This window comes from Emys orbicularis, chromosome 9, assembly GCF_028017835.1.
Source record: "Emys orbicularis isolate rEmyOrb1 chromosome 9, rEmyOrb1.hap1, whole genome shotgun sequence".
Taxonomy (NCBI): domain Eukaryota; kingdom Metazoa; phylum Chordata; order Testudines; family Emydidae; genus Emys; species Emys orbicularis.
Genome location: NC_088691.1, coordinates 70,022,394 through 70,048,576, shown reverse-complemented (window position 1 = coordinate 70,048,576; position 26,183 = coordinate 70,022,394). Strand labels below are relative to the sequence as shown.

Genomic DNA, 26,183 nt, shown 5'->3' with positions numbered 1-26,183 from the left:
GTTGTTTAATAAGGTGCTGAGACTATTGCTTAAGAGACCTGCAAGGCATTTGAAAAAAATTAGGCTTCTGCTTTCCCTCTTCCCCCACCCAGCTTTATAATGTACAAAAGCTTGAAAGCTTTGTTTATTTTGGTTTTAGAGCGTGATTGTTACTTTAGAAATATTAGGAAGGTTGAATCTGGTCTTCCCTGATTAGAATGGATAACCTCCTGGAGTTCTCCGGGATGTTTATTCAGAAGACTAACACCTTATTTGACAGGTGTTAAATCTTTATTCAAAGTGTTAATTAGTCAATGAAGTCACATAGGTGTGAAGAAAAAAAAGAGTTTTAAACAGTCTGATTAAAGAACACTCTTACTGTCTCAGTTGCTCCACTTTCACTCTCTTGGCTTTTGTGACGTTACCACTTCATTTATAATAGGCCATTCTAACCTCGACAGGAACTGGTTTGCTAATGTTAAAAACAAGCAGCAAATTGTTTTGTTTTGTTTCTTTTATTTTCCTTCACAGACCATGCTTAAAAATTGCACTACAGTTATTGCAAAAAGTCTTTCAAGTTATGTGAGGCAGGGATATGAGATATATGTTTGGGGGTAAAGTTAGCCCAGGCTGAGGACCTTAGGGAAGGAAATAACTAATGGATATGTTATTCCTGAACTTTTACTTGAGTTTGGTTCTTTTAATATTTTGATTATTGTTGGCTTGTTTGTTTGTTTTTAAGTCTGTTTCAAGTTCCATGTTTAGTATTTTGTGGAGGGGTTTAAATGGCTCGGTAATAGTGTGGATTCTATAAATACATTTTTCTTTATACTAATAATGGGGCTTGATGTGACCATTTTAATAGCTTGCCTCTTAATGGTCAAAGAGGTTTCCAAGGTGATGACCTTTAACCTTGGACAAGTTTAAAACAATTTAAATGTGTCCATTTGCTGGCAACAAACATTTAAATTACTTTGTTTTCGAATTAAAAACATCCATCAAGGTGTATTGTGTGGTTGGCTGACTGTTATTTAGGGCTTGATCCTGCAAGGTGCTGAGTTATCTGGCTCTCAGTGGGACAACTCATGTGCGTAGTTAAGTGCATGCATAAGTGATTAGCCTGATCAGAGCCAGAGTGCTTAGCCACTTAGAGAACTGAATTCTTTCATGGCACTCATCAATAAGATGTCTGAGCACCTTCCACATTCTAAAGGCAAATACATGAAGCATCTATGACGTTGTGCAGTCTATATGGTTTTATAAAAACATGATAATAAGTGAATATAATGTAACTGGGATATGCTTCATGCAAAAGGTCTCTTGTAAGGTATCATTACAAAGCTTATAATCTACTGAGTCTGATCATCCGATTTGTATAAATGTACCACTCTTGTATCTAAAACTAGAAATATAGAATATAACTCTGAGGGCCTATTGTAATTATAAAAATAACAGGAGTACTTGTGGCACCTTAGAGACTAACAAATTTATTAGAGCATAAGCTTTCGTGGGCTACAACCCACTTCTTCGGATGCATCCGAAGAAGTGGGTTGTAGCCCACGAAAGCTTATGCTCTAATAAATTTGTTAGTCTCTAAGGTGCCACAAGTACTCCTGTTATTTTTGCGGATACAGACTAACACGGCTGCTACTCTGAAACCTATTGTAATTATGTAAAGTGTAGGCCATTAATGATGGTTTGGAATCTTGATGACTCCCATTAACAAGGACCATTATCCGCAGATGGCTGTATTTACCTGTGAGTCTTCCTGTATATGTGTGTGCTGGCAAGTGGGCAATGAAGTCTTGCAGTGACATGTGATCATGTCACCTGAACTGGAATCCATCTTTAACCTGGTGCTTTTCCAGTGAGGGGGGGGGTGGAAACCCAGAGGGACAAAGGATTCCCACCTTATGCAAAAGATATATAAAGGGGTGGAACAGAACAAAGGGGAGAGAGGAGCCATCATGAAGAGTCCCCTAGCTATCACCTGAGCTGCAACAAGAGCTGTACCAGGGGAAAGAATTGTGCCCAGGCCTGGAAGGTGTCCAGTCTGAGAAAAAACTTACCGAAGCATCTCTGAGGGTGAGATTATCTGTATTCAGTTTGATTAGGCATAGATTTGCGCATTTTATTTTATTTTGCTTGGTGACTTACTTTGTTCTGTCTGTTACTACTTGGAACCACTTAAATCCTACTGTCTGTATTTAATAAAATCACTTTTTATTTAGTAATTTACTCAGAGTATGTATTAATACCTGGGGGAGCAAACAACTGTGCATATCTCTCTATCAGTGTTATAGAGGGCGAACAATTTATGAGTTTGCCCTGCATAAGCCTTATGCAGGGTAAAACGGATTTATTTGGGTTTAGACCCCATTGGGAGTTGGGCATCTGAATGCTAAAGGCAAGCACACTTCTGTGAGCTGTTTTCAGGTAAACTTGCAGCTTTGGGGCAAGTGATTCAGACCCTGGGTCTGTGTTGGAGCAGATGGGAGAGTCTGGCCCAGCAAGACAGGGTGCTGGAGTCCTGAGCTGGCAGGGAAAACAGGAGCAGAGGTAGTCTTTGCACATCAGGTGGCAGCTCCCAAGGGGGTTTCTGTGATCCAACCCGTCACAGCATCATTGCAACTTTGAGTGTGGAGAAGTCATAATATTTGGAGGGAAATGTATTGAGATTGGATATGGTGAAAAAAATCAAATATTGAACGTTTCAGATGAAAGAAGGATAATGGTTTTCACAAAAATGGTAGTGAAGCAGTTGATCCACTCTTTCCACCAGCTCTAGCTGGGATGCTTCTTTTTGGGGGGGAGTGATCCAAAATCCTTGATGATTTGGGGTTCTGACTGTGCTTACCGGTTATAAAGCAAAGATCAGAGGGATTTCAGCTAGGGATAAAAAGGACTACACTTTCAAAAGATGTTTTTTACAGAAGCTCAGAGCAGTCCAGCATTAGATATATTTGAAGGTGTCCTGGAAGGTTAGCATCCTCAAAAGAGCAGTCACATTAAAAAGAATACTCTCTTCCAGTTATGAAGTTGAACATTAATAAGCTTTTTTCCTACCCTAGAAATGAATATAGACCAGAGAAATTGCCTTCACATTCCTTTGAAATTGATCATGAAGATGTTGATAAAGATGAAGTAAGCATATTGATTTTTTCCCCCACTGCTGAGTTATTTATCCGTTTAACATCAAATAAGTAATGATAACAGAGTCTCGTTATCTTCTGTGGAATGTTTCATATATTAGCTAACTCTGTATTTAATGAAACAGCTTTGTCTCTTATGTCATCATGTGCCCAGCAGGAGAATTAATAAAGTATTTTTGAAAGGAATGTGAAGATTGTATTGTTAAGAGAAAGCAGATATTCAAATGCATCATTCCCTTTGGTCTTAAACTCACAAAAGCAAGTCAATGCAACACTAATGATGTCTTTTATACAGGATACCACATCCCACTCGTCTTCAAAAGGTGGCGGCGGTGGTGGAGGATTTGGAACAGGAATTTTCAAGTCTGGCTGGCTTTATAAAGGGAATTTTAACAGTACTGTAAACAATAGCATTACTGTTCGGGTAAGGGGACATCGTTATTCTTTCTTTGTTCTGTTTGGCTTTAATCCTCCACACTCTCCCCCCAGCAGGGGTGCTGATGTTCTCAATTGTCATTTAGCTGTTTTCATCTCAAATTAGGTTTGTTTAAATTGCATTAAATGATAGTAAAGTGGATGTTACTATTGTCTGCAGAGTAGCACAGTTGAAATGCAGTTAGCAATGGTGTATTGTTTAAACCCTTTGAATAAAATATCTATGAAAACAATTTGCAGTACAGCAATTGTGTTTTTGTTTTCACTGTAGTCATTCAAAAAGCGCTACTTCCAGTTGACACAGTTGTCGGATAACTCATACATTATGAATTTTTACAAAGATGAGAAAATATCAAAGGAACCAAAGGGATGTATATTTTTGGATTCCTGTACGGGGGTTGTGCAGGTAAGTCATTTCATTCTATTATTTTGGAATGACGTTGTGGGCCCAATCCTCAGCTTACGTAAATGTTTGTAAACTCAATTATCTTTAGTGGAACACTCTTAATGGACCTGGCTTTATATCATTAACTACACCTTTTATTGGAGAGAATTGAATGTAAAAAAAAAAAAAAGGCAAATGAGAATGATGCAGGTCAACTATGAGAACATATATATATATATATATATATATATATATATATATGTCTGATACTGGCCTCATTTTCATTTGTAACTCCATTGATTCCAGAGAGTTACTCTTGATTTACACCAGTATAGAAGGACAGAAATAAAACCAGGATGTTTTGTATAGAAATAGTAGTATTACAAGCAGACATGGATACACATAAATGAACTAAACTGCTCTGGTCCTGCAGTAGGATCTATGTGGGAAGACATTTACATCTATGCAGAATCCCACTGACTGCAATGAACTCCACACTAGCATGAGGCATAGCCTGTGTGGATGCCACTGAAGGATCTGGGACTAACATTCTGATAAGTACTGAGATAATGGAGAATCTTAAAGAGGGCAGCCATGCTAAAGTCCTAGGGCTGGTCTACACTGGGGGGGGGGGATCAATCCAAGATACGCAACTTCAGCTACGCGAATAGCGTAGCTGAAGTCGAAGTATCTTGGATCGAATTACCTGGGTCCAGACGGCGCGGGATCGATGGCCGCGGCTCCCACGTCGACTGCGCTACTGCCGCTCTCTCTGGTGGAGTTCCGGAGTCGATGGTGAGCGCGTTCGGGGATCGATATATCGCGTCTTAACGAGACGCGATATATTGATCCCGGATAAATCGATTGCTACCCGCCGATACGGCGGGTAGTGAATACGTACCCCTAGACTGATATCTTGGTAAGACATTTGCACTGAAAATCTGTGGTTGTATTTCTGAAGGTTACGTCTTTAAAATCTACTTTTGTCGCCAACTACTTTTTCCTGTGTTTCAATCTGATTTCTTTTTCTTGACAAGAAGTAGTTTCTGATAAGAAACTGCCCTGGTTGATCTAGCATATCATGCTGCCATGTAGAGGGATTTGAGTTTGGCACATATCTCTGGTCGATTACTCCTGAATCAGGAAAGGCTGGGAATGTTTCAAAGGCAGCTCAGCTTCTGGAGTAGAGTGCAGTACAGCTTCAGTTTGGAGTTGCTCTGAAACAAACCTTTCTGGCTGACTCACTGAGGTCCTTGACCACCTGTAGCTCTTCGTGGTTGGAAGGATAGGTTGTTTTGACACAGGGCCTTTGAAGTGGGAAAGAATGGCAGAAAGTGGATGGAATTCACCCTGATGACAAATGCCAGCTCAAAGTTCCATATAGCACTTCAGCCCACATAGTTGCACTAGCTGTGCAGATGGCTGTCACGTGTGGGACTCACCCCTGCGGTGCCTCCTGCTGGTCGTCTCAGGAATTAGCTCTTTCATAGCCTTGGGGCGCCCTCTTTAGGACGGTGTTCCGCTGCCGCTGGCCCCCGTGTCCCTCCCAGGACCCCGGTGCCCTTTTGTCTGGGGTGCTGCCCTCTGGCAATACCCCCACACTCTGCCTCTGGGTCTCCCCTCTCTGGGGAACCCCCAACCCTCTAATCCCCACTTTGCCTCAGTCTGGGCTACTGCCAGTCATCACCAAGCCCCCGCTCCCTGTAGTGTAAAAGCCACTCATCATAAGCAAGGGGGTTCGGACCTGCTGCCTTCCTCTGCCTCCCAGTACCTCTGTGGGCCTAGGACCGGGCCCTGCAGCCTGGGGAGTTGCCAGCCTGGAGCTCCCCATCTCCTCTGGCCTTTCCCCAGCCCTGCTTCACTCTAGTACCCTTTAGGACTCGGGCAGCTAGGTCCATCTCCCTCCTCTGCTAGAGGGAGACTCTGCCAGCTCCTGGCTCACTGGCCTTTTATAGGGCCAGCTGTGCCCTGATTGGGGCGTGGCCCAGCTGCGGCTGCTTCCCCAATCAGCCTAGTAGCTGCTTTCTCCCAGCCACAGCCCTCCCCAGGGCTACTTTTAACCCATCCCGGGCAGGAGCAGGTGATCACCCCGCTACAATGGCTATCCGTTGTCCATGTGCAGTGCAGACTGGTTCTCTGTACCAGCCTGGCATAAGGCAGTATAAGGACAGGCATATAGAGACGTAATGAAATCTGTCATTGTGAGACTCCAGTGACATGGAGGGGCAGCAGCCTTGCTAGTTGAGTCTAACACAGCGGTCCCTGATTGGGAATATGGGAATCCCTGTACATTTTATCTGTGTAAAGGCTTGGGCAGAAGGTCTTGAAGTGGATTTCAGTCTGAATGAGGGAATCCTGACAGATCCACCCCACTCCAGAAAAAAATATAAAACATCTATAGTTATAAATAAAACCAAATAAAGCATGAGGCCTTAAATGTATTGCAGCCTCTACATAAGCCTGCGAGTCCCCAGGCTCCAGGCCAAGGACAACCGCTGCTACCCGGATATCAGAAGGCAGGCAAATTATCTCAGTCAAGTCTGAGTTACAGTCAGCTGGCCCTCATGTAAACCCCAATCCCAGGTAGACATTGGTCAAAGGCAGTCAACTGCACTATCCGGGTCTGATGAGCTAGTGATGCAGGCTGAGTTCCATCGGAGGCACTGCAGTCAATATCACCAGGCTACCCTCCCCCTGCACCTACGTGTTGAGCAAGAAGAGAGAGAGAACAGTGCCCCTCATGAGAGCCTTCAGGGCAGATCCATAATGATTCAAACAACCTTTACGTTCCCGCCACAGTGAAAAATAAAAACGTTGCTACTCAAGAGTAAGCTAGTCATTCCCTGCTATAGCCAAGAGTATCAAATATACAATACAAAATTGCTAAATTTCTCAGTGCCCATACCAAGTAAGTGTGCAGTAGTGCACATACAAAGCACATATCTCCACAGTTATTGCATTCTTTTGCAATTCTTGCAGTCATGTAAAGCTTGCTTTTATTACACACTGTGTGGGCAAAATGATTTGGCTATGTGTCTTTGAAGATTGAGCCATTGAATACATCTGTGGAAAAGAATGAAACGTTCCTTGGGGGACAACATAATTGCTGGAGGAAAATGAAAGATTACAGAAGAATATTGATATTTTGACATACCAAAAGCCAAAACCAGTCACTTTCATATAGCTTATTGTAGTAATGTAAAGCCTTTCACCTGTTGTTATTTCTGAAAGGATTAAAATAGAAGCTTTTTAAAATAAATAAATGGGGCCCAATATGCTGTCTACAGCGTGGATTTTTATCTCCGAGATCAAGATATATCACGAATCTAACTGATGTTTTATTTTGAAGATGTGTGGTGAGAGAGTGCATTCAGGGCTGTTTAGTTACTGTCAATTACCAACTCTCTGTTGTTAGGTGATGTTTTATGTTCTTCATCTGTGCTTGTGAATTGGTGCTGCCCCATTGGTGGCATGAGTTTGCCAAGTGCCTCAATGTTCAGAAGGCTTAAGAAGGAATGTTTTGTTCCAGTTTGCTGTGACTGTGTGCTCTTCTTAGAGACAAGCCTCAATCAGAACTTCAGAGTTAGCCCCCCGTACCCATACCACCAAAATAGTTTTGGATTTGGGTCACATCCAACATCAGAATGTGTCCCTTTTCCAGGTCCATTTCAGAGGCAGTCCATGATAGCAGAAATCACAAGAAGAGTGGATTTTAAGAGATGTCTGGCATTCTGGTCTAAATCTTAAAAGAACAGGGCAGGAGACTGACACCTTTGAATTAGACCTGCATAATCTCCAGCTTCTGGCCACAGGCTCTGAGTTTCTGACTCTTGCCTACTCCCTCAATCACCAGCTTTTCTGTCAGCTGTCCAGAGCTTTTGGTTATATCCCTAGATTTTTTTTTTTTTTTTTTACGTCTTGTCCATCTTTGGAAGCCAGTCTCTCTAGCTGCAATTGGTAGCCAGGGCAATTGATAGCCTGGTGGGCGGCTGCAGCACAGGGAACTTAGGGGAGCTGATGGGGGGGCTGCCGGTCCACCCTGGTTACAAGCCCCCACCAGCTAGCTGCAACGGGCTGCTCTTCTTGCAAGCAGTGGACAAAGCAGGCGACTGCCAAACAATGTTAGAAGGGAGCATTGCACAACTTTAAACGAGTATGTTCCCTAATTGATCAGCGACGTGACAACGAAACAACGTTAACCGGGACGACTTTAAGTGAGGAGTTACTGTACTCGTGAGCTATCCACACTGCAGAAAGGAGGGAGTCTTAGGATGGCAGCAGTGCAACAGCACCAGGAAAATCATCAATCTTTGTTCCCCACCACCACTCACAGGCGAGGGGAATGGATGAAAAGGACAAAACCTGGTGTAAAGCTGCAGTAAGTGAGAAGGAGTGGGTCCAATGAGTGTAAGTAATTATGCATTTCTAAGTTTGAGGGAGGCTCAGGTCCTGACTCTCCTCCCCCCTAAATTAGTTTCACACCATTGTAACCTCACTGACTTCTGTTAAGTAACTCCTGAGTAACTGAGGAGTTACTCTGAGGCTACTTCTTCACTACCCGCCTGAATCAGCGGGTAGAAATCGATCTCTCGGGAATCGAATTATCGCGTCTCATCGGGACGCGACAATCAATCCCCGAATCGACGCTTGTACTCCACCAGTGCAGGTAGGAGTTAGCGCCGTCGACGGGGGAGCCGCGGAGGTCGATTTGCCGCCATTCTCACAGCGGGGTAAGTCGGTTCGGATACGTCGAATTCAGCTACACTATTCGCGTAGCTGAATTTGCGTATCTTAAATCGAACCCCCCCCCCCCCCCCCGTAGTGAGGACGTAGCCTGAGTAACTGAGAGGAGAATGAGGTTTTGAGCTGGTGTAGCATACATGTTGAAAAGGCCAGAAGTCAGTGGAAATAACACCATCTCTTAACTAAATTAGATTCACCTCTATAACAATCCTGTGATTTTAAGGGAATCATCCTGTGGGCATTGGGCTAAGCCTTGTATTTCACTGCTATCTCATCTTTGGTTTCCTATTTCTGAATCTGAGATTTCTTCCAGAAGGAAATATTACTGAAATTCAAGTGTTGAAGATATCTACATTTTAAGTCGCAGGCCAAATTTCTATAGTGTAGGGGCAATAAAGAAGCAAATGGAGAAAGGAGGCATTTCTTTCTATTACTGGCTACACAAGAAAATATGTAGATATAGACTTGAATCAAAGACTTGCACTGGATTTCATCTGCCTGCCAGGACTTTGAAGTGCATATGGAAAAGTGGATAGTAATGTTTTCCTTCCTAATGTCTTTAAGATTCAGCATGTGAGTTGTATTGCTCTTTTAGATCAAGTCTGATAGCATTATATTATCTCATTTAAACATCTTAGCAGAGGCTGTAAAGGAAAGTGCATAGTACAGACAACAGATGCGTTCATTTTAATAATCTTTGTTCTCTTTTTCACAAAAGAAAATTGGAAGGTGATTTCTTCTCTATAGATCCCACATAACCTACTTACATGGATATTTAGTGTACCAGGACTGCACCTGTAGGAGGCAGCCTCTGGTGTGAGCAACTATTTAAAAGTATTACCAAGATTCTCAGTCCAGTTTTATTCATCCTTTAGGTAATGGCCTCTTCTTACTAAATGATGTCATTTACCTGGTTCCTTAAAACAGGCTTCACTGCTTTTAGCTATTCGCTTATATGAATTTTAACTCCTACTGAGAGTAGAGCACATATTTCAGATTTCATCTTGCTGGCATATGGTGCCAGGTGTCACTGTTCAGGGCAACTGCACCTGTATTTCACCTCAATGGTCCAGCAAGGGCACCTACTCTTAGGCTTCCAACTTTGCAGCTGTTGCCTCTCCTGGGTGGTGACCAACATCCCCCTCCCTTCTGCCCAGGATATTTCCAGGTTGCATAATTTCCTGTCTGTGCTGGGTTATCCAATAGAGGCAGGCTGCCCAAGCATACCTGCTTGCTTTCTCTATAGAGACGGTTAACAGGTGTAATTGCTAAAATTATAAGTTACCACATAGCTCTTCCTATGCAAGCCTATTTTATCCTTAAAGTAAAAAACATTACAGAGACTACATATTAAAAGCAATAAAAGAACCTACACACATGCTAATCAGCTTACCATGGGTCAGCCCAACTCTAACATGGGTTCCAGCTGGAGCAGTTCTTCAAATCCCCACCCAAGGGGATTCCTTGTGGTAACAAGTTCATCAAAGCTTCTGCTCAGAACAGGCACACAGTCTTATGGAGCCTCAGTAGGCCCAGTCTTTTGCAACCCTTTTCAGCAGACTAGGGCCTGTCCATTTGCTGGCTCAGGAAGAAGGCCCTGAGGCAGTGTAAAACCAGACTATTCCTCCAAAATTCCTTTCTTTGCCTGTTGGTCCCTGGAGAATCCAGTTTGAACTAGTATAGGCACACCTCTCCAGGGGGTGGCTTCAAAGGTTGATAATGGAAGAAGTACATTAGCATCCCCTTCTCTGCTAGAGAAGGTACATAAAATGCCACAATAACACATACACAATTACATTTTGAATGCAATTAAAAGGGCTGGAGCACCTATGGGAAAAAAAATAGCAATGAGCTGATAAGGGCCCGCCAAACAGCTGATTGGAGGCACCACCAAACAGCTGTTTGGCAGCTGGGAGAGGTACTTGAGGGAGAGTGGAGAGCAGTGAGTGGGCCAGGACCTCAGGGAGTGGGTGGAGCGGTAGGTGGGAAGAGTCAGACTGTGGGCGAGGCTTCAGGGCAGAGCACTCTCGGGGAAAAGAAAAACTCAGCGCCTATGAATCCTACGTCAATAAGACTCAACTGAATTCAGTAAAGTTTATCTTAATTCCGTAAGGTTTGTTCAGGGGTATTACAGGATATTGTCAGTCTATCACACCAAGCACCCATGAATGAGCTGTTACAAAATGCACATTCTGGAACCCTTTTCTTATTTTTTTATGGCTTCTATCAATAGTGTTTAACAAAAATGTGTCTATACCTCTGTTCTAAGATTTTTTTCTCCCCGTGAGAATTTTTAGAGTTTGAACATTTTTCTTGTACCAAATCAACAACAGAAGAAAAAATCTAGAAAATTTTCACAATCAGTAAACCTGGAAAAAAATCAGTTTGGTAATGATGAGAACTTTTTTTAGATTTTGGCCTTTTTTTATTTATATTTTTTCATTAAATTTAGATTATAAAAAATCCCAAACTGGGACGTTTCAGTTTTGAATAATCAGAATTTTCTGATGAAAAAATGTTTAATCAAAAATTTCCTGACCAGTTCTAATTACAAAGCTATTCCTCAAAGAGGGAATCCAAACCATCAGACAGAGTTTCCAATTCAATCACATTACATCTGTTTATGCCAGCTAAGACTCTGATCTCATATTCCTAACTCTAGCTCTCTTACTTAGAAGAACATTGTGCTGTAACTTCACAAGCTGGTTAACTTGAGAGCTACTCTTAGAAAACAATCGAGAGGTCTTATCATTCTATGCAGTGGGAAATAATTATGATGTATAGAGCTATAGAACTAGCATGACACAATCATCCGATTTAATTAGGGCTAGTAACTGAAAAAACCTCAGACTTAAAATGGTCAGGTAGCATGGATGAAATCTACAGGGTTCTTCGATATCACTTTACGGTCAGCTGGATCAACCATGACTTAATTTTTGTTAATGACACTTTCTGAAATACTGAAAACTAATGAGTGAGCTTTGACAGCTATAGTAAATGGTTACAAATGGTTTATTATGAAGAAGGGCCATCCTGGTATGAGATCTCTTTGAAGTTTAAGAGAATGTGATAGAAGAGTGTTAAAACTGATGTTATAGGAGTATCAGATAAATTCTCGCAAATTTGATAAATGTGAAGAGAGAAATGTACTGTATTAGCATTAGAGGATCATGTAATTTAATTCAATTTCACCAAGCTATTTCATTAACTAAAGAGCTGTTAGTGCTCATAACTGGGCCTGATGCATTAAACATTTACTGCAAGTACATCATGATGATATAGACCAGTTTTAAGTCTGGTTGCCATTACATTGGGAATTGATTTTTTTTAACCTTCATTTAAGAAAGATATAGCTTTCTTAAAATTAAATTAAAATTAAAATTTCTTTAAAATTACCATTCAGTTTTCTCGTCTTAGAATGACTCTAATATGCTCACCAACAGCATCTTGCGCTTTTCCAAAAAGCCATTTCAAAATGTGGTGACTGGTAATACCTCATCAGAATTTCCATTGTCTTCTTTCCATGAAGAGGAATATGTATGTTTGCAATGGTCAGTTCTTCCAGTCTTCTGGAGAGATTTGTTGGTTGATTTCTTATCCTCATATTAACAAAATTGTCCAGGAGTTGTGTAGGAAAATGGTCAGACAATATACCTGTGTTTTTTCCATGGAATCTTTGAATTTCCTTAAACAGTCCTCTGTTGGGGGAGCAATCTAATTTAAAGGCTATCCAATGCTTATGGTTCTGTAAATAATATTTAACTGCAAGAAGAAAGAATGAAGAGGAATGGTACAATTTACTGCCTGTATTAGATTAATAATTGGCCTCAATTATGCAATTGTCACAAAGCCATTTATAGAGAGAGCAAACTGTTCTGGAAGAAGGAAAGAAGAGATAGTGGTTCGAGAGGCACAGTCTCTTTTATGGCTGTTGGATGTACACGGGGACTTCAAATGGGACTATTTGTGTAAGATAATTTTCACCAACATGAATAAGGGTTCTGTATTCAGGTCCTATTAGTGAAATCCATTCAGACATTTTAATCTTTCAAACTGGAATTTAGCTTGCACTTTAAAAGTGGATTGAGAAGAGGAGAAATGTTATTTGAGCAGAGATTAAAGTAAAGTGTTCTCTCTGTGAAAGCCTGCTCTGAACACAAAGTCTTTGGATGTTATGTACTGCCATGAAAAAACAGCTTATAAGGAATACAGTGGAGTTGGCAGGCAGTTCAGTAGCCTTGTAGAGATTAATCATTCATATTTTGTTTAATACTTTTTTTCACAATAATGTTGGTTGGATTAAATTAAGTCAGTGTTCTAGATTCTTCCTCTGGTTCTTTTCTGTTCTAAGCATTGTGTTATTTATTCATGAGGCGTAACTGCTTCACTACTTCTTTGAATATTCCTAGAGCCCTGCAAATCTGTGGATATCTGCTTTATATCCGCAGATATCCACGGACCGTGTTTGCAGATCGCGAATGGACTCGGATCCAAATTTTATATCTAGAGCCTTGCAAATCTGCAGATATCCGCTTTATATCCACAGACCAATTTTGCAGATTGTGTATTGGATGCGGGTACAAATTTTGTATCCATGCAGGGCTCTAAATATAACTTTACCTCTCTGTAAAGGTTAAATAACAATCAATACAAACATTGGGGTGAAGAATGGATAGTGCAAATGGTGTACACACAGGACAGTTTTATTTATTAGATGCATCCTGGCCATGCCAAGCACCTCAGGCCTTTAGGACTGGTTGAGAGTACTGTACAGACAGTGCTCTACATAATAAAGGGAGGGTTGTTAGTCTCCATTGTCTTAGAGACACCTTAGTACTATAGTTTGAGGACTCAACAATATTAGTGTGTGAGAAGAATTGAAAAGCGTAGGGAAAATATTGACTCAAAGAAAAGAGCAGAAGTAGGAAGACTCAACGACCTTGTTCCCAGTGCTCTGACCCTCAGCAGTTGTGGCAGTGGAAAAAGAACAAAGGGGCTCGTCACTTTTCTAACTTCGTTAGTTGCTCTGGAACTAGTCAGCAGGTTCACATAGCTGGTAGCATTTGTAAACGTCTTGAAATGGGAGACAGCATGAAACAGGGGATTCATCATAAGCAGCAGAACCTTTGACCTCGGAGTCACTAGTTCAATTTCAGCCCCATTGGTGGTGACTGAATACTCTTACCATGTGGTGGTTGTTTGATGGAATGAGTTTGGTGGAGCCAGTCCAGTTCCTAGTGAGCAAATATCCACATCACAGAAACTACATTTAATACTAATTGGTACCCTTCTGGTGGTCTCAACAGAATGTTGTATGACTGAATGGGTATGGCAGACTTCAGCTGTAGCGGTGGTCTCTCCAGACAGCACTGAAACACAAAACAATGCTTAGCACTTGTATAGTGCTTTTGTCTTCAGAGAGCTTTAATTATTTATCACATAAGTTACAACCCACATGTGCGATACTGTAGGCAAGTACTGCCAGAAATTATGTAGGAAAGCTACACTGCCCATGGTATAGCAGTTTTATAGCTAAAAGAGGACTTCAGTCTCCTGGTGAGCAAAGACAATGTTTCATGAACATTAATATCACAAAATTTGTCATTTGTGTTTTATTTTTTAATGACACTAAATTTCCTTGAGTGTTAGTTCTAAGGTGGTTTGCCATATAAAAGCCCCAACATTCCACGTGATTATTTTCAATAACTTTTGAAAATAGTTCCTGTCTTCAATTTAAATTTTTTTTTTCTTTTTGGTACAACAGAATAGCAGGCTTAGGAAACATGCCTTTGAGCTGAAAATGAATGACCTGACATACTTTGTGCTGGCAGCTGAAAATGAGCAGGATATGGATGACTGGATTTCCACTCTCAACAAAATCCTGCAAATAAATCCGGAGGGGACCATTCAGGAGAGGAAAAGCGCAGATCTCACAGATATTAAATTTGGTAAGAATTAATGTATTTGCATTGCTTTTTGTGTGAATACAAAAAATGCATCTTCAGATTTTGGTATCAGATTGTTTTAACTGCCAGCATCTTTGATGGATTCTGCACCCAGAGCAGTATCGATTTTTGACAGAATGGCTCCAAAGCTTTTACATTGACTGAAAGTATCAGTTAACTCTTGGGGGTAATTTTCAAAGGGCTACGTGGAGTTTAAGCAGCACAGCTCCCAGTAAAGCAGTGTGAGTCATGTGACAGCCTTGCACATGTAGCTCTATATAAATAAATTGAGTCTTGCCTGTCGGTCTTCCATTTAATGTGTTTGTGTGTATACTTTGTGACTTGCTGTACTGATATTGTCTGAAAGATTTAAGGAATTTTAGTTTGGAGAGGTCAGTCAGTGTTTTTTTTATTTTTTGGTTTTTACATTTTTTTTTCTGTTTTTATTTATTTATTTTACTTCTGGAAGAAATGCAAAATCCCAGCTGTTACAAGTTTCCATTTTGATGGAGGCTTAATGCATTAATATGTTAGCATTTTGTTTCCGGCCATTGTGAATGAATTTGTGTATTGATGCCCTTTCACTATGTGACAACACTCTCTTGGCCAACACACCAGGGATTGAACCAGGCACTTTCAGACTTAAAAGCATAAGCTAAAGCTCTAGAGCTGGGAGTGGGTAACAACTAATATCCCCTGTATATTGCGCATGAAGGGAGAGGTGTAACACACTCACCAGTAGGTTACTTACTCTTTTGGTTCAAAGAAACCTTGTCCCAAGTGTCGAAGGCCATGGGTTCAAATTTCAGTGAAGTCACCACTTATGTGATGACCACCCTCTTCACTGGTATACCAGAGATTGAACCAGGAACCTAAAAGCATGAGCTGCTGCAGCTTGAGCTAAAAAGCCACAGATCAGTACCTGGAGGCTGTAACAAATAGCACTGGGAGGATATTTTCTGATGGAACATTTTTCCACTGGAAAATACCAATTTGTCAAAATCAAAATGTTCCCTGGGAGTGAGTTGATTGTGATGTATCTTCCAACAGAGGAAAGGCAGGTTTTCTGTTGGAAACCTGCCAGCTAACTGTCCCACTTTTTGGCAGTCTACCTGGTGGACTGCCAGTCGGAGTTGTGAACCCAGGACTTCCATTGTCCAAGGCTCTGGGGCAGCGCACAAGGCAGACTGTTTTGGAGCCATGGACTCCAGGACTTCCAAGCTCCCTTCAGCAGAGCCAGGACATGTAAGCTCTGGGAGACCTGGCTAGAGCACTGCAGTAAGGGACCCTTGTAAGCCCTGGAAACTTTCAGGGCTTCCCAGTTTCCTGCAGTGGAGTTGGGAGCCATGGCTGAGCTGAGAGCCTTAGTGCTTGGGCTCCCAGATAGCATTTCATTTTGAAAATTTCAAAATGAAATGTTTTGATTATTTCAAAACATTTTTTCTCAGAATTTCCCTTTTGTGGGAAATTTTGAAAATTTCTACTTTTCATTCCTAAAGAGAACAAATTTATTTTTGAAGGTTTTTGGAATTTCTCATCAAAGGGAAATTCCAACTTTTAACCAGTTCTAGTAGTAACTCATATCATCTGCACCACAACTGGCTAAACCACCAAGGGGAAACAAAAATAAAAAAAAAGGATCTTCTGCAATTGGAGAATTGCAGAGCTACATAGAATGATTCTCTACAGCTCCCCATTCTGGATTTATTTGTCTACAGCAAATAAGCTTTTGGAGTTTTTGGAGCCTTAGGACTTGGTTCCCAACTGGTGTAAATCCATCACTTGGAGCTACACCAGTTTATAACAACTGAGGATCTGGCCCATAAGATTAGAGTAAGTCCACTCTGCTACCTCAAGAGGGATGGAGAAAAGTGAAAAGGCCCCTTCATTAGGAGCATTATTATCTATTATATATGCAGTGCTCATAAATATACTAGATGCTTCACAAAACAAATACAGACATGACCCTTGCCCTGTAAAGAATAACATCCAATTTTAGTTATGGCAAAATAAGAGGCAGTAACAAATAATAGTGGGAGATGGGGTTGGGAAGGATAGGGATCACGGTGATAAAACCACTCTGTTAAACAGTTATAGAATGTGTATATCTTGATAGTTCCCTAGCACTAAAAGTGACAAAATATGGAATACAAATAAATAGGATGTGAATTGGATTTTAAACCTGGAGGTTAATTGCAGGTGTAATACAAATCTTACAGTCATTCTCCATAATGGTTTTCTTTTTAAGATTATGCAGACGTTTCAGAGAATTATGATTGCCCACAAGAGGAGACTGATTCTTCGGAGAACACCTTGCACCCAGACTTCGCAAAAGTAATAAACATGACATTTTACTATGCTGTGCCGATATAAAGTACTGTATGGGTCACATGTACCAAACAATTCCTAAAATGATTACGAACATAAAGAGAGGTTTAAAAACCCAGCACATGTCATTTTGTGTTTTAAGGCCATGACAAAGCAAAAGAGGAAGTGGTTCTGTTATTTTCTATTAGAGCTCTTGGGAGTTTTATCTGAAACAGAATAGCTTTCAACCATAAGTAACGCTAAGAGTTTTCGGGCCATATTCTCCCCTAAAGTAATTCAGCGTAGCTCCTTTGAAGTCAATTTATTCAAGAAGTATTCATTCTCTTGTCTATTCAGCATCACTGAAATAAGAAACTTTGCCCCCAAGGAGGCAAGATTTCCTATATTGCCTGCAGAGTTCCAAGGAAACTGGCTGTGTACTGCTGGTTATCTTATCTAATTTCACTGAAAGTTGCCGGTAGTGTTGGGGAGAAAGGAGTATGTTTTTTTTCTCTGAGACTGTGGCATAGACTTCTTCATAAAGATGAGCTAATTTAAAAACAGACAAACAAATAAACACACACAGAAAGTGAATGGCAGCTACTTTTTGGTTATTTACCATAACAAATGGCTAAAAAGCTATGATAAAAATATTATGTTGAGCTATTTTAAATTAATGCAACTGGCTTATGATTGACTATCTGATCTATTATCTAATGTACATCACCATGACAAATTTATCTAAAGTAGATGATAATATGATACGTATAAAGGACCAAAGTCTGCCCAGATATATGGGTGTCTAACTCCCCAGTGACTTCAGTTACGAGTGGCACATGAATCCGAGGGTAAAATTTGATCCAGGTCGTACTGTGTAATGTGCTTATGAAACAGATTGACCTGAAATTTTCAAAATAATATTAAAGTATCACTGAATTCATGTGTTTGAAAAAATGGAATCCAAATGTCTGTTTTGTTTTTAGATAAATTAATCAGCACATATTGGCACAGGAGACTGATAGTTAGAAGTTTGGATTCTATTCCTGGCCCATCACTGTGATGCTTGGGCAAGCTGCTTAAGCTCTTCATACCTTAGTTTACCTATCTGTAAAACCGAGATAAAATGCATCTAACTTACAGGGATGTGAGGTTTAATTAAAGTTTAAGACACTTTGGGCTCCTCAGATGATAGCTACTATCAAAATAAAAAGTATTATTGTTCTAAATGAAGCATCAATAATTTTTCTAAGTTTTACCAACTGTATCTGGAAAAAATGTCTGTATACAGAAGACTAATTTATTAATTATTGCCACAGTACATCATGGAAACAGAAGAAACAGTGAAAGCTTCTCGAAATATGGAACGACTAAATCTGTTCTCCCTAGATCCTGATATAACTGTAAGTGAGAATTTTCTGTTTTAGTTTCTAACAGTATTCAAGATAGAGAGGCCCAAACTGATTTGGGTACCAAAAAACGCCAGGGTTGTTTAGAGGTCAGCAGGCAGGTTGAGTACTTGCCTATGCAACAGAATTCCACATCTGTGTTGAACACTATTTGGAATGTTGCATCTTCTCCCCACAAACAGTGTTTGAGGTACCCATCTTGGTGATGGTTGCTGCTGATTTGTTGATTATGTAGCATTATTTGTAGCTGATCTGCTTTTTAGATGAGTGGCATTAAAAACTAGCGATGGGTGAATATCAAAAAGGTTTCAATTTTGCTTCCACTTGAAGTCAGTGGCAAAATATTATTGACTTCAAGAAGAAACTGCACTGGGACCAAAGCTTGGTTCAGCTGGGATAAGAATACCAAAAGTTTAGTTCCTTCTTTGAACTATGTCTCAACCTCCTGAATCTCCCAAACTGGACTGAAAATCTCACAAGAACAGGCTATCTCAAGATTCCTGGTACTTCCTCATGGGCTGGAAACACTACAAGAATAGCATTTTTCATGGTTATTCCCTATTTTGGCTTTTACTGCAAAGATGCATACAGCTATCTATTCAAGTGACATCATCATAGGACCTAATCACATCAGCCACGCCATCAGGGGCTCATTCACCTGCACATCTACCAATGTGATATATGCCATCACGTGCCAGCAATGCCCCTCTGCCATGTACATTGGCCAAACCGGACAGTCTCTACGCAAAAGAATAAATGGACTCAAATCTGACATCAGGAATCATAACATTCAAAAACGAGTAGGAGAACACTTCAACCTCTCTGGTCACTCAGTAACAGACTGAAAGGTGGCAATTTTGCAACAGAAAAGCTTCAAAAACAGACTCCAACGAGAAACTGCTGAACTTGAATTAATATGCAAACTAGATACCATCAATTTAGGCTTGAATAGAGACTGGGAATGGCTGAGCCATTACACACATTGAATCTATTTCCACATGTTAAGTATCCTCACACCTTCTGTCAAACTGTCTGAAATGGGCCATCTTGATTATCACTACAAAAGTTTTCTCTTAATTAATTAGCCTCTTAGAGTTGGTAGGGCAACTCCCACCTTTTCATGTTCTCTGTTTGTGATATATATCTCCTTTACTATATGTTCCATTCTATGCATCCGATGAAGTGGGCTGTAGCCCATGAAAGCTTCTGCTCAAATAAATTTGTTAGTCTCTAAGGTGCCACAAGTACTCCTGTTCTTTTTGATGGGAAGAAAAGTTCACCAAAGCTACTTAAGTAGCTTAGTTGGGGATTTGGAAGGTTTAGGTTGGTTTTAATTTATCTGAACATCTTTAGTAGCTTAATAGACATTAAACTTCAGGATTCAGGGCTTGTTACTTTTCTCATTGAATGGATGTTTTGCCAGTGATTTCATGGGGAGCAAGACTGGAAAAACAGCCACCTTTATGTTGTTGAGAAATAAAAACCTTTCCTAAAGCTGAAGTCAGTACATCCCTCATTCAAGTCAACTGAAATATATGGTGATATCAACATATATTTATCTTGCAACAGATTAGAGGTCTGAAATCTACTACACAGATGTCTGGAGTTACATTCTGTAGCGTTTTGGCTAAATTCATCTAAACAGAGAAATAAACAATTCAAATTGGTCTCCGTTTTTCAAATTACAAGAGATTGATCACCAAGATGCTGAACTGGAATTCAGGGGATGTAAATTCAGTTCTGAGCTCTGCCACAGACACCCTATGTGACCGTAGGCAACTTCTTTGCCTCAGCTGTTAATCTGTAAATTGGGGGTAATAATACTGTCCTTCCTTACAGGGGTTACGTGGAGATAGATCATTAATGTTTGTGAGGTGTTCAGATACTGCAGTGGTAGATGGTGCAGATAGAAATCTTATTTATAATGTTGGATTTCTTTGTATATACTACACATAAATAATCAGCCCAAATTGTTTATTCTAGGCCTCAAATCTTCAGAAAAAGGAGTTTCCAGGAACAGATTCAGTGATCAAACCATTTGAGGAAAAGGATGCAAAGAGGATCATGATAACTTGTAAATCCCTCAGTTTGAATCTTCAGGCTTGTGTGACTGAGAACGAAAACGATCCTATAACCAATGTAAGTTATGTATATTTCTCTGCATACGCATGTCTCTTTTCCTCAAGGATGGGACTCCTTAAGTCTGTATTACTGCTACAATAAGGAGGTGCGATGAAAGCCCCTTCTCCCATATTTCAAGCTTGCTCTTCCCTCTCCCTGTGTATATGCATTAGGCTTTAATCATGTACTTAGGGAGTTCTTAGACCAACATTCTGCGGTTAATAAATACATTGAATGTAGTAATAGAATATTTTGGAGGTATTGATTCTTTGTGGCGCTAAGTGCAATAGAAAGCAATCTGTGAATATCTAGGTCAGCCTTTTCTTCACTGTGCATTATGGCCCTGATCTAAAGCCCATTGGCATCAAGACTCCCATTGACTTCCGTGGGCCTTGGATCAGGTCCTATAAGCACACGACAAATTGGTATCAATGTAGAGCGGGCAGCAGTCCATCTGATAAAGCACAGTGTTTTGTAATGCTAATGTGCTCCCTCCATTGTACAAAGTGGGGCCATAACCCAGTAACTCCTCACTCTGACTTGAGGAGATGTGTATATCTGTTGTGATGATGGAAGATTATTATTGCATTAAGATAGAAAATAGCTCTGGATCTATACACAAGCTAAATGAAAGTAGACAAACTTTCATTTTATTGATTAAAGGACTTAGTCTTTATAAATCCATGAAAGCACAATAAATATCGAGGCACAAAAGTTAATCTATAATATCCTCCTCCCTCTCTTATTCTTGTAAAAAGAGAAAACCTAAACCATCAATGCACAACCCCTGGATCTTGTTATCTCCTGCTTTAAGTGGGAGAATTTCAAATATTTTATCAAATCCATGTTCTGACAATTCAGCTTCCATCCATTACATATGAGACATTGATTTTTCATTTGCAGGTCACCACTACAGTGGGTGCATAGTCAGCATGCGGTGGTCAGTATTTTTACAGCAGAATGAAAGCAGCAGGGGAAGTAAAGTAATGATGGTTGTAGCAAGGAAATGGAATAATTCAGTCCAGAACTATGAAAGCATAGAACTGATTATCTGCTAATGCACCCTGCATCCATAATTTCATGAAGGGTCAGATTCTCCTGTTCCACAGAGCGATGCAAAGCAGCTGTAAACTGTAATGACTGCAGCCAAGCCTCTTGTGTCAGGACATTTGTGAAATGTGTTTCTCAGGGGATCTGCTTGATAACCTTAACCCTTATCTGTGAACTTGTTGGTCTGCATATTTCTCATTCACATTTCTGATTCAACTGTACTGTCAAACCCAAGTTTTCAGAAATCATGAATCAGGCCCCCCAGACTCATGAAACTGGTTTAAAAATCCAATGAGATAAATGTTTGGTCTTTTTATTTGCATTCTGTTTTTTAAACCACAGGGTTCATGTTTTCATGCTTTTCTCTGCAGCCATGAAGGCTAGATACTTTTTAAAAAAATGGAAACTGAGATTTTGACCTAATCACTGAATTCTAGGAGCTGGCGCTTTTAAAAAAAAACACCAAATATTGCAAGACTTGTGAGAAAACGGCAACGTTGTGTCAACAGAGTTCTTTATTGTTGTTACTGCATGCACATTTGCAAAGGGATGCTATAAAGAGAGAGATCACGGCAGTGCAGCCACTAGCCACATGTAGGAAGGTCTGGAGGCAAAGCACGCTGGCAGGAGCTCTTGGAAATATTTTTCTTGAGGTAGGCAGAGTGCCTCTTAGGTTGTAGGGAGAACATGAGTGCTACGACGTCCTCCCAAAGCGGTGCTGTGTTTGCTTTACCCTTTGTGATTCCAGCTCTGCTAACTAGCTTGAGGTGCAGGCAGAGCTATCACTATGCCCTACCTCTCCCAATCCTTTCTGGGTAGTCTAGCCCTGCAGGCAGAGCTAGAGTTGCAGCCCTGAAGTTCAAGGACTAAGAACATGTACTGCACCTGCACAGTGGTGCAAGGGTGGGAGAAATTTCTTGCACCCTACATCCTCTGGTGGATCTGCACAGTCTGGCACATGGGACATAGAACTGATAGGTTTTAAACCTCTTGCCTTCTGATAGTATTATATTTTAATCAAGTTGTTTCTGATTTTTATCTCTAGATTGAGCCTTTTTTTGTGAGCGTGGCTCTGTTTGATATTAGAGACAACAGGAAAATCTCTGCTGATTTTCATGTGGATCTGAACCACACCCTTGTTACACAGATGGTTTTAGGTTCCTCATCTTCATTGGAAAATGGCAATATTGAAACAATGGACACGAGTGAAGAAGAACCACCAGTGGTCAAGGGATTTCCAGAGACATGGTTGAAGTATCCAAAACAGGTACTTGATGCATGACTTGTCTCACTGATGTTTAAATGGGATTGTTCACACCACTAATGGTACTTGTGTTCCGTATGCACCATAAACATCCTAAACTGGGTTCTAATGGCTCCTTTGAAGCTGTCAGTATCTGTTATCTAGAGAAACCCATGAAGTGTGCAGCCATTTTTATGCTCAATCATTGACCTCTCCCAAACCAGCCAAACAAAATCACAACTTAAAAACTCATCTAGATGTCTGCATTACTCTCTAAGTTATGACACAGTCTTGTTATTGTAACTCTTGTCCTCCATTTACTCTACATACCTGTTTTCTTTTCCATGTTATTAATTTATATTACATCTGTTTTTAGGCTTTGATTCAGGAAAGCACTTAAGCATGTGCTTGGGAGATTTCCTGAATAGGGATGTTTTCCTGAACTGTTCCTAAGATTGTATGGTAATGGGACTATGTCTTCAGTAAGTTCTGTAATTCATCTTTTTGCAAAAGGATGTTTGGCTTCATAGTCGGGCCAAATTCCAACATGAAGTATCACATTCTGACTCCAGAATTTCCTTATAATTTCAGTTGTAGATACTATTACACTCATGTATTAAACTGCATACTAATGAGTAAGTGTATGGCTGTGACCAAATTTCTTAAAAAATAGGCATCTATGCTATCTCATTAGACACATTTTTTAATGGAAAGAAAGCTCCCTGGTTACCTGGGATATCATAGGGTTGCCCCAGTAGTATATGTAGTAGAGATGGTCAGAAACTCAATTTTTTGCCATAGAAAATTCTGTAAGAAAAATCTCCTTTCAAAATTTTTCAACCAAAAAGTGTTGGGTTTTCTAAAGGAATTTTCAAAATGACATGAAAGAAGGTTAATTTTGTTTCATATCAAAACAACATTTAAAAATGAAAACTTTCATTTAGTTTTGAAATGTCAAAGTGATACAACATTTTTCATTTTATTTCAACTTAAAATATCATTTCATTACATTTTTATTTCTGGAAACTGAAAAATTTAAACTTTCATTTTTTGTTTTTTAAATTAATTTCTTTTTATCCTTTCTCTCACTTTGGTACTTTTCCCTCCTTTGTCCAATGGGAAATGGAGGAGAAGGTAAAGAAGTGTGTGAAAGTGGGGAAAGCACGAATTTTCAAGCTTTTTTTATTGTTTTCCAACTGGAATCCAAAAACTGAAAATAGAATTTTTTTTTATTTCCCAAACTTAAACAAAACAATATTTTAAATCAAAATGAAACAAAACATGTCATTTCATTTTAGTGTTGATTTGAAACAACATTTTTTATTTCAAATTTTCCAATTAGAAAATCAAAAATAATCCTCAAAATTGATATTGTCCGGTGAATAGTTTCAATTTTAGCTACAGTTTTGTTTGAAATCAGCTCTGGTATGTTAGCATCCAGAAATACAGATTCCTCTGTATGTAAAGCAAAAGGGGAATCATAATGAAATATACAAATTATCTGATTTCTTGTATTGAAAATATATCACTCTGGTATCATATTCAATATTCTCATCTTACATATGTGTACATATCACAGAACAGATAACCAGTCAATATGAGCCCTTTCTGGGATTCCAAAGGAATTCAAAAGTGAGGCATTAATTAGACTTCCCCTTAAGTTCAGTTAGACTTCCTTAGTGCCGCTTATGTCCTCTCAGTGACTTGAGGATAGGTGTCAGATAAGCCTGCATGCTATAACCAACCCTCTTCAATGGTTATCTAGAAGAAATTTTAAGAGCCACTGATGGAATCCTACAGGATGGTGTACCCATCGGTGGTTGAAAAATTTGTCATCTGTGCTTTGCTGATGATGTTGACTGGATTGGATCATTGGAAGAAGAGGTGCAAACATTGCTAGAAAGAGTAGAGATGGAAGCAGAGACTGTTAGGTCTAAAGATATTACATGGAAAGACAAAGATGGTGGTGACATCCACATCTGTTGAAAAGTTGAAGATATTTCTACCCAAATTTGAGGAGACATTGGAGTGTGTTGAGCACTTCAAATACCTGGGTAGCTTGACCACATAGGATGCTGAACATAACTTAAAGGTCTGACATAAAATTGGAGTCACTCCTGCTGCCCTAGTGACATGCATTCACATTTGGAGAAGCAAAGGTATTACCAGGAAGTGCAAAATGAAATTGCTGCAGTCTCTTGTCTTCAGCACCTCACTTTATGCGTGTGACACATCGACACTAAGGAACCAGGACATTAAGAGGCTTTCTGCCTTGTAATTGGAATACTGCAGGTGATTGCTGAGCATTAGCTATACCTCACACACGACTAACGAGGAGGTGATCGCCCAAATTTACAGCATAATTGGAGCGATACTGGATATCATCAAGATGATCAGACAAAGAAAACTTGAGTTGTGGGACATATGGATGGGCCAGAGAAGTTTTTCAGGGATTGGTGCCAGGTGCGAAGGGCAGAGGGCACTCACGGCAAATTGGTTTGACGAGGTGGTTGACCGGATGAGATGCAGCATGGCACACTTCTGTGTGAAGACTGCAAAATGAGGAGGAAGATTGCTGGCCAGTGACTCCTGTGTATTGTGTTTACTGTTCATTGTGATGTGACTCTGTGGTTGCTTTGAACTATGTGAGAACATATGTATGTGAGTAACTCTAAGGGAGACTAACGAACCATAAAGGGTTTCAGGTCATGTAAAAGATCTAACATTTACACATCATTTCTGTATTTGGTCCTGTGAGTCCAAACAAATAAACCTAAGTAGACCTAAGGAAGTGAAGTCCTGGTGTGTCTGTTAGTGTAACATCTCCATTAAGGGGACTAGAAGAAAGTGCAAGATCCACCAACGCAGAATCCTTCTAGGTTCACTTAGGCTCAAACAGGAACTTCCTTTCCACCAGCTGGGGGCATTGACAATGTCTCCACTTGTTACAGAATTGTTATATGCTTATTAACTATACTCTCTTTTATTTATAGGCTCTTTTCTCCATAAGTAACCCCCATTCTGAGATTGTTTTGGTGGCAAGAATAGAAAAGGTGCTCATGGGAAATATTGCCAGCAGTGCTGAATCTTACATTAAGAATCCAGACTCTAATAAGGTAATGCAATATAAACATAAATTGCCTCTTTGATTGTTCATGTAAATGTCCTCCTGTGGGTGGAAAACACTGCACACTATATTTGCAAGGCTTACCAGTTTATGGATGCTTAATTGTACAAACTCAGTTAGGATCCTCTCCTATTGAAGTCAGTAGCAATATTCCTATTGACTTCAGTGGAAGTAAGATGAAGCCCTTAAACATGTAATGCAGGAATAAACTTAATATAGTAGATGTAGTTTGCATCAGGACATTTGGCAGTAGAACTGAGTTGGTAAACCCGTATTCTAGATGAAAGACT

The 26,183-nt window shown here is 40.0% G+C and overlaps 1 protein-coding gene across 3 annotated transcripts in view; it reads left to right on the top strand.

The window, feature by feature from the left end:
- The window catches only part of DOCK10 (dedicator of cytokinesis 10), a 225,609-nt gene that overhangs the window by 106,214 nt on the left and 93,212 nt on the right, over positions 1–26,183 (top strand). For all 3 annotated transcript variants that reach the window (XM_065410869.1, XM_065410867.1, XM_065410868.1), the window contains 9 exons: positions 3,051–3,123; positions 3,427–3,555; positions 3,838–3,972; positions 14,459–14,642; positions 16,888–16,973; positions 18,263–18,346; positions 20,336–20,491; positions 22,569–22,790; positions 25,760–25,882. In XM_065410869.1, coding sequence (XP_065266941.1) covers positions 3,051–3,123; positions 3,427–3,555; positions 3,838–3,972; positions 14,459–14,642; positions 16,888–16,973; positions 18,263–18,346; positions 20,336–20,491; positions 22,569–22,790; positions 25,760–25,882 — 1,192 coding nt within the window. The remainder of the gene's footprint in view (positions 1–3,050; positions 3,124–3,426; positions 3,556–3,837; positions 3,973–14,458; positions 14,643–16,887; positions 16,974–18,262; positions 18,347–20,335; positions 20,492–22,568; positions 22,791–25,759; positions 25,883–26,183) is intronic.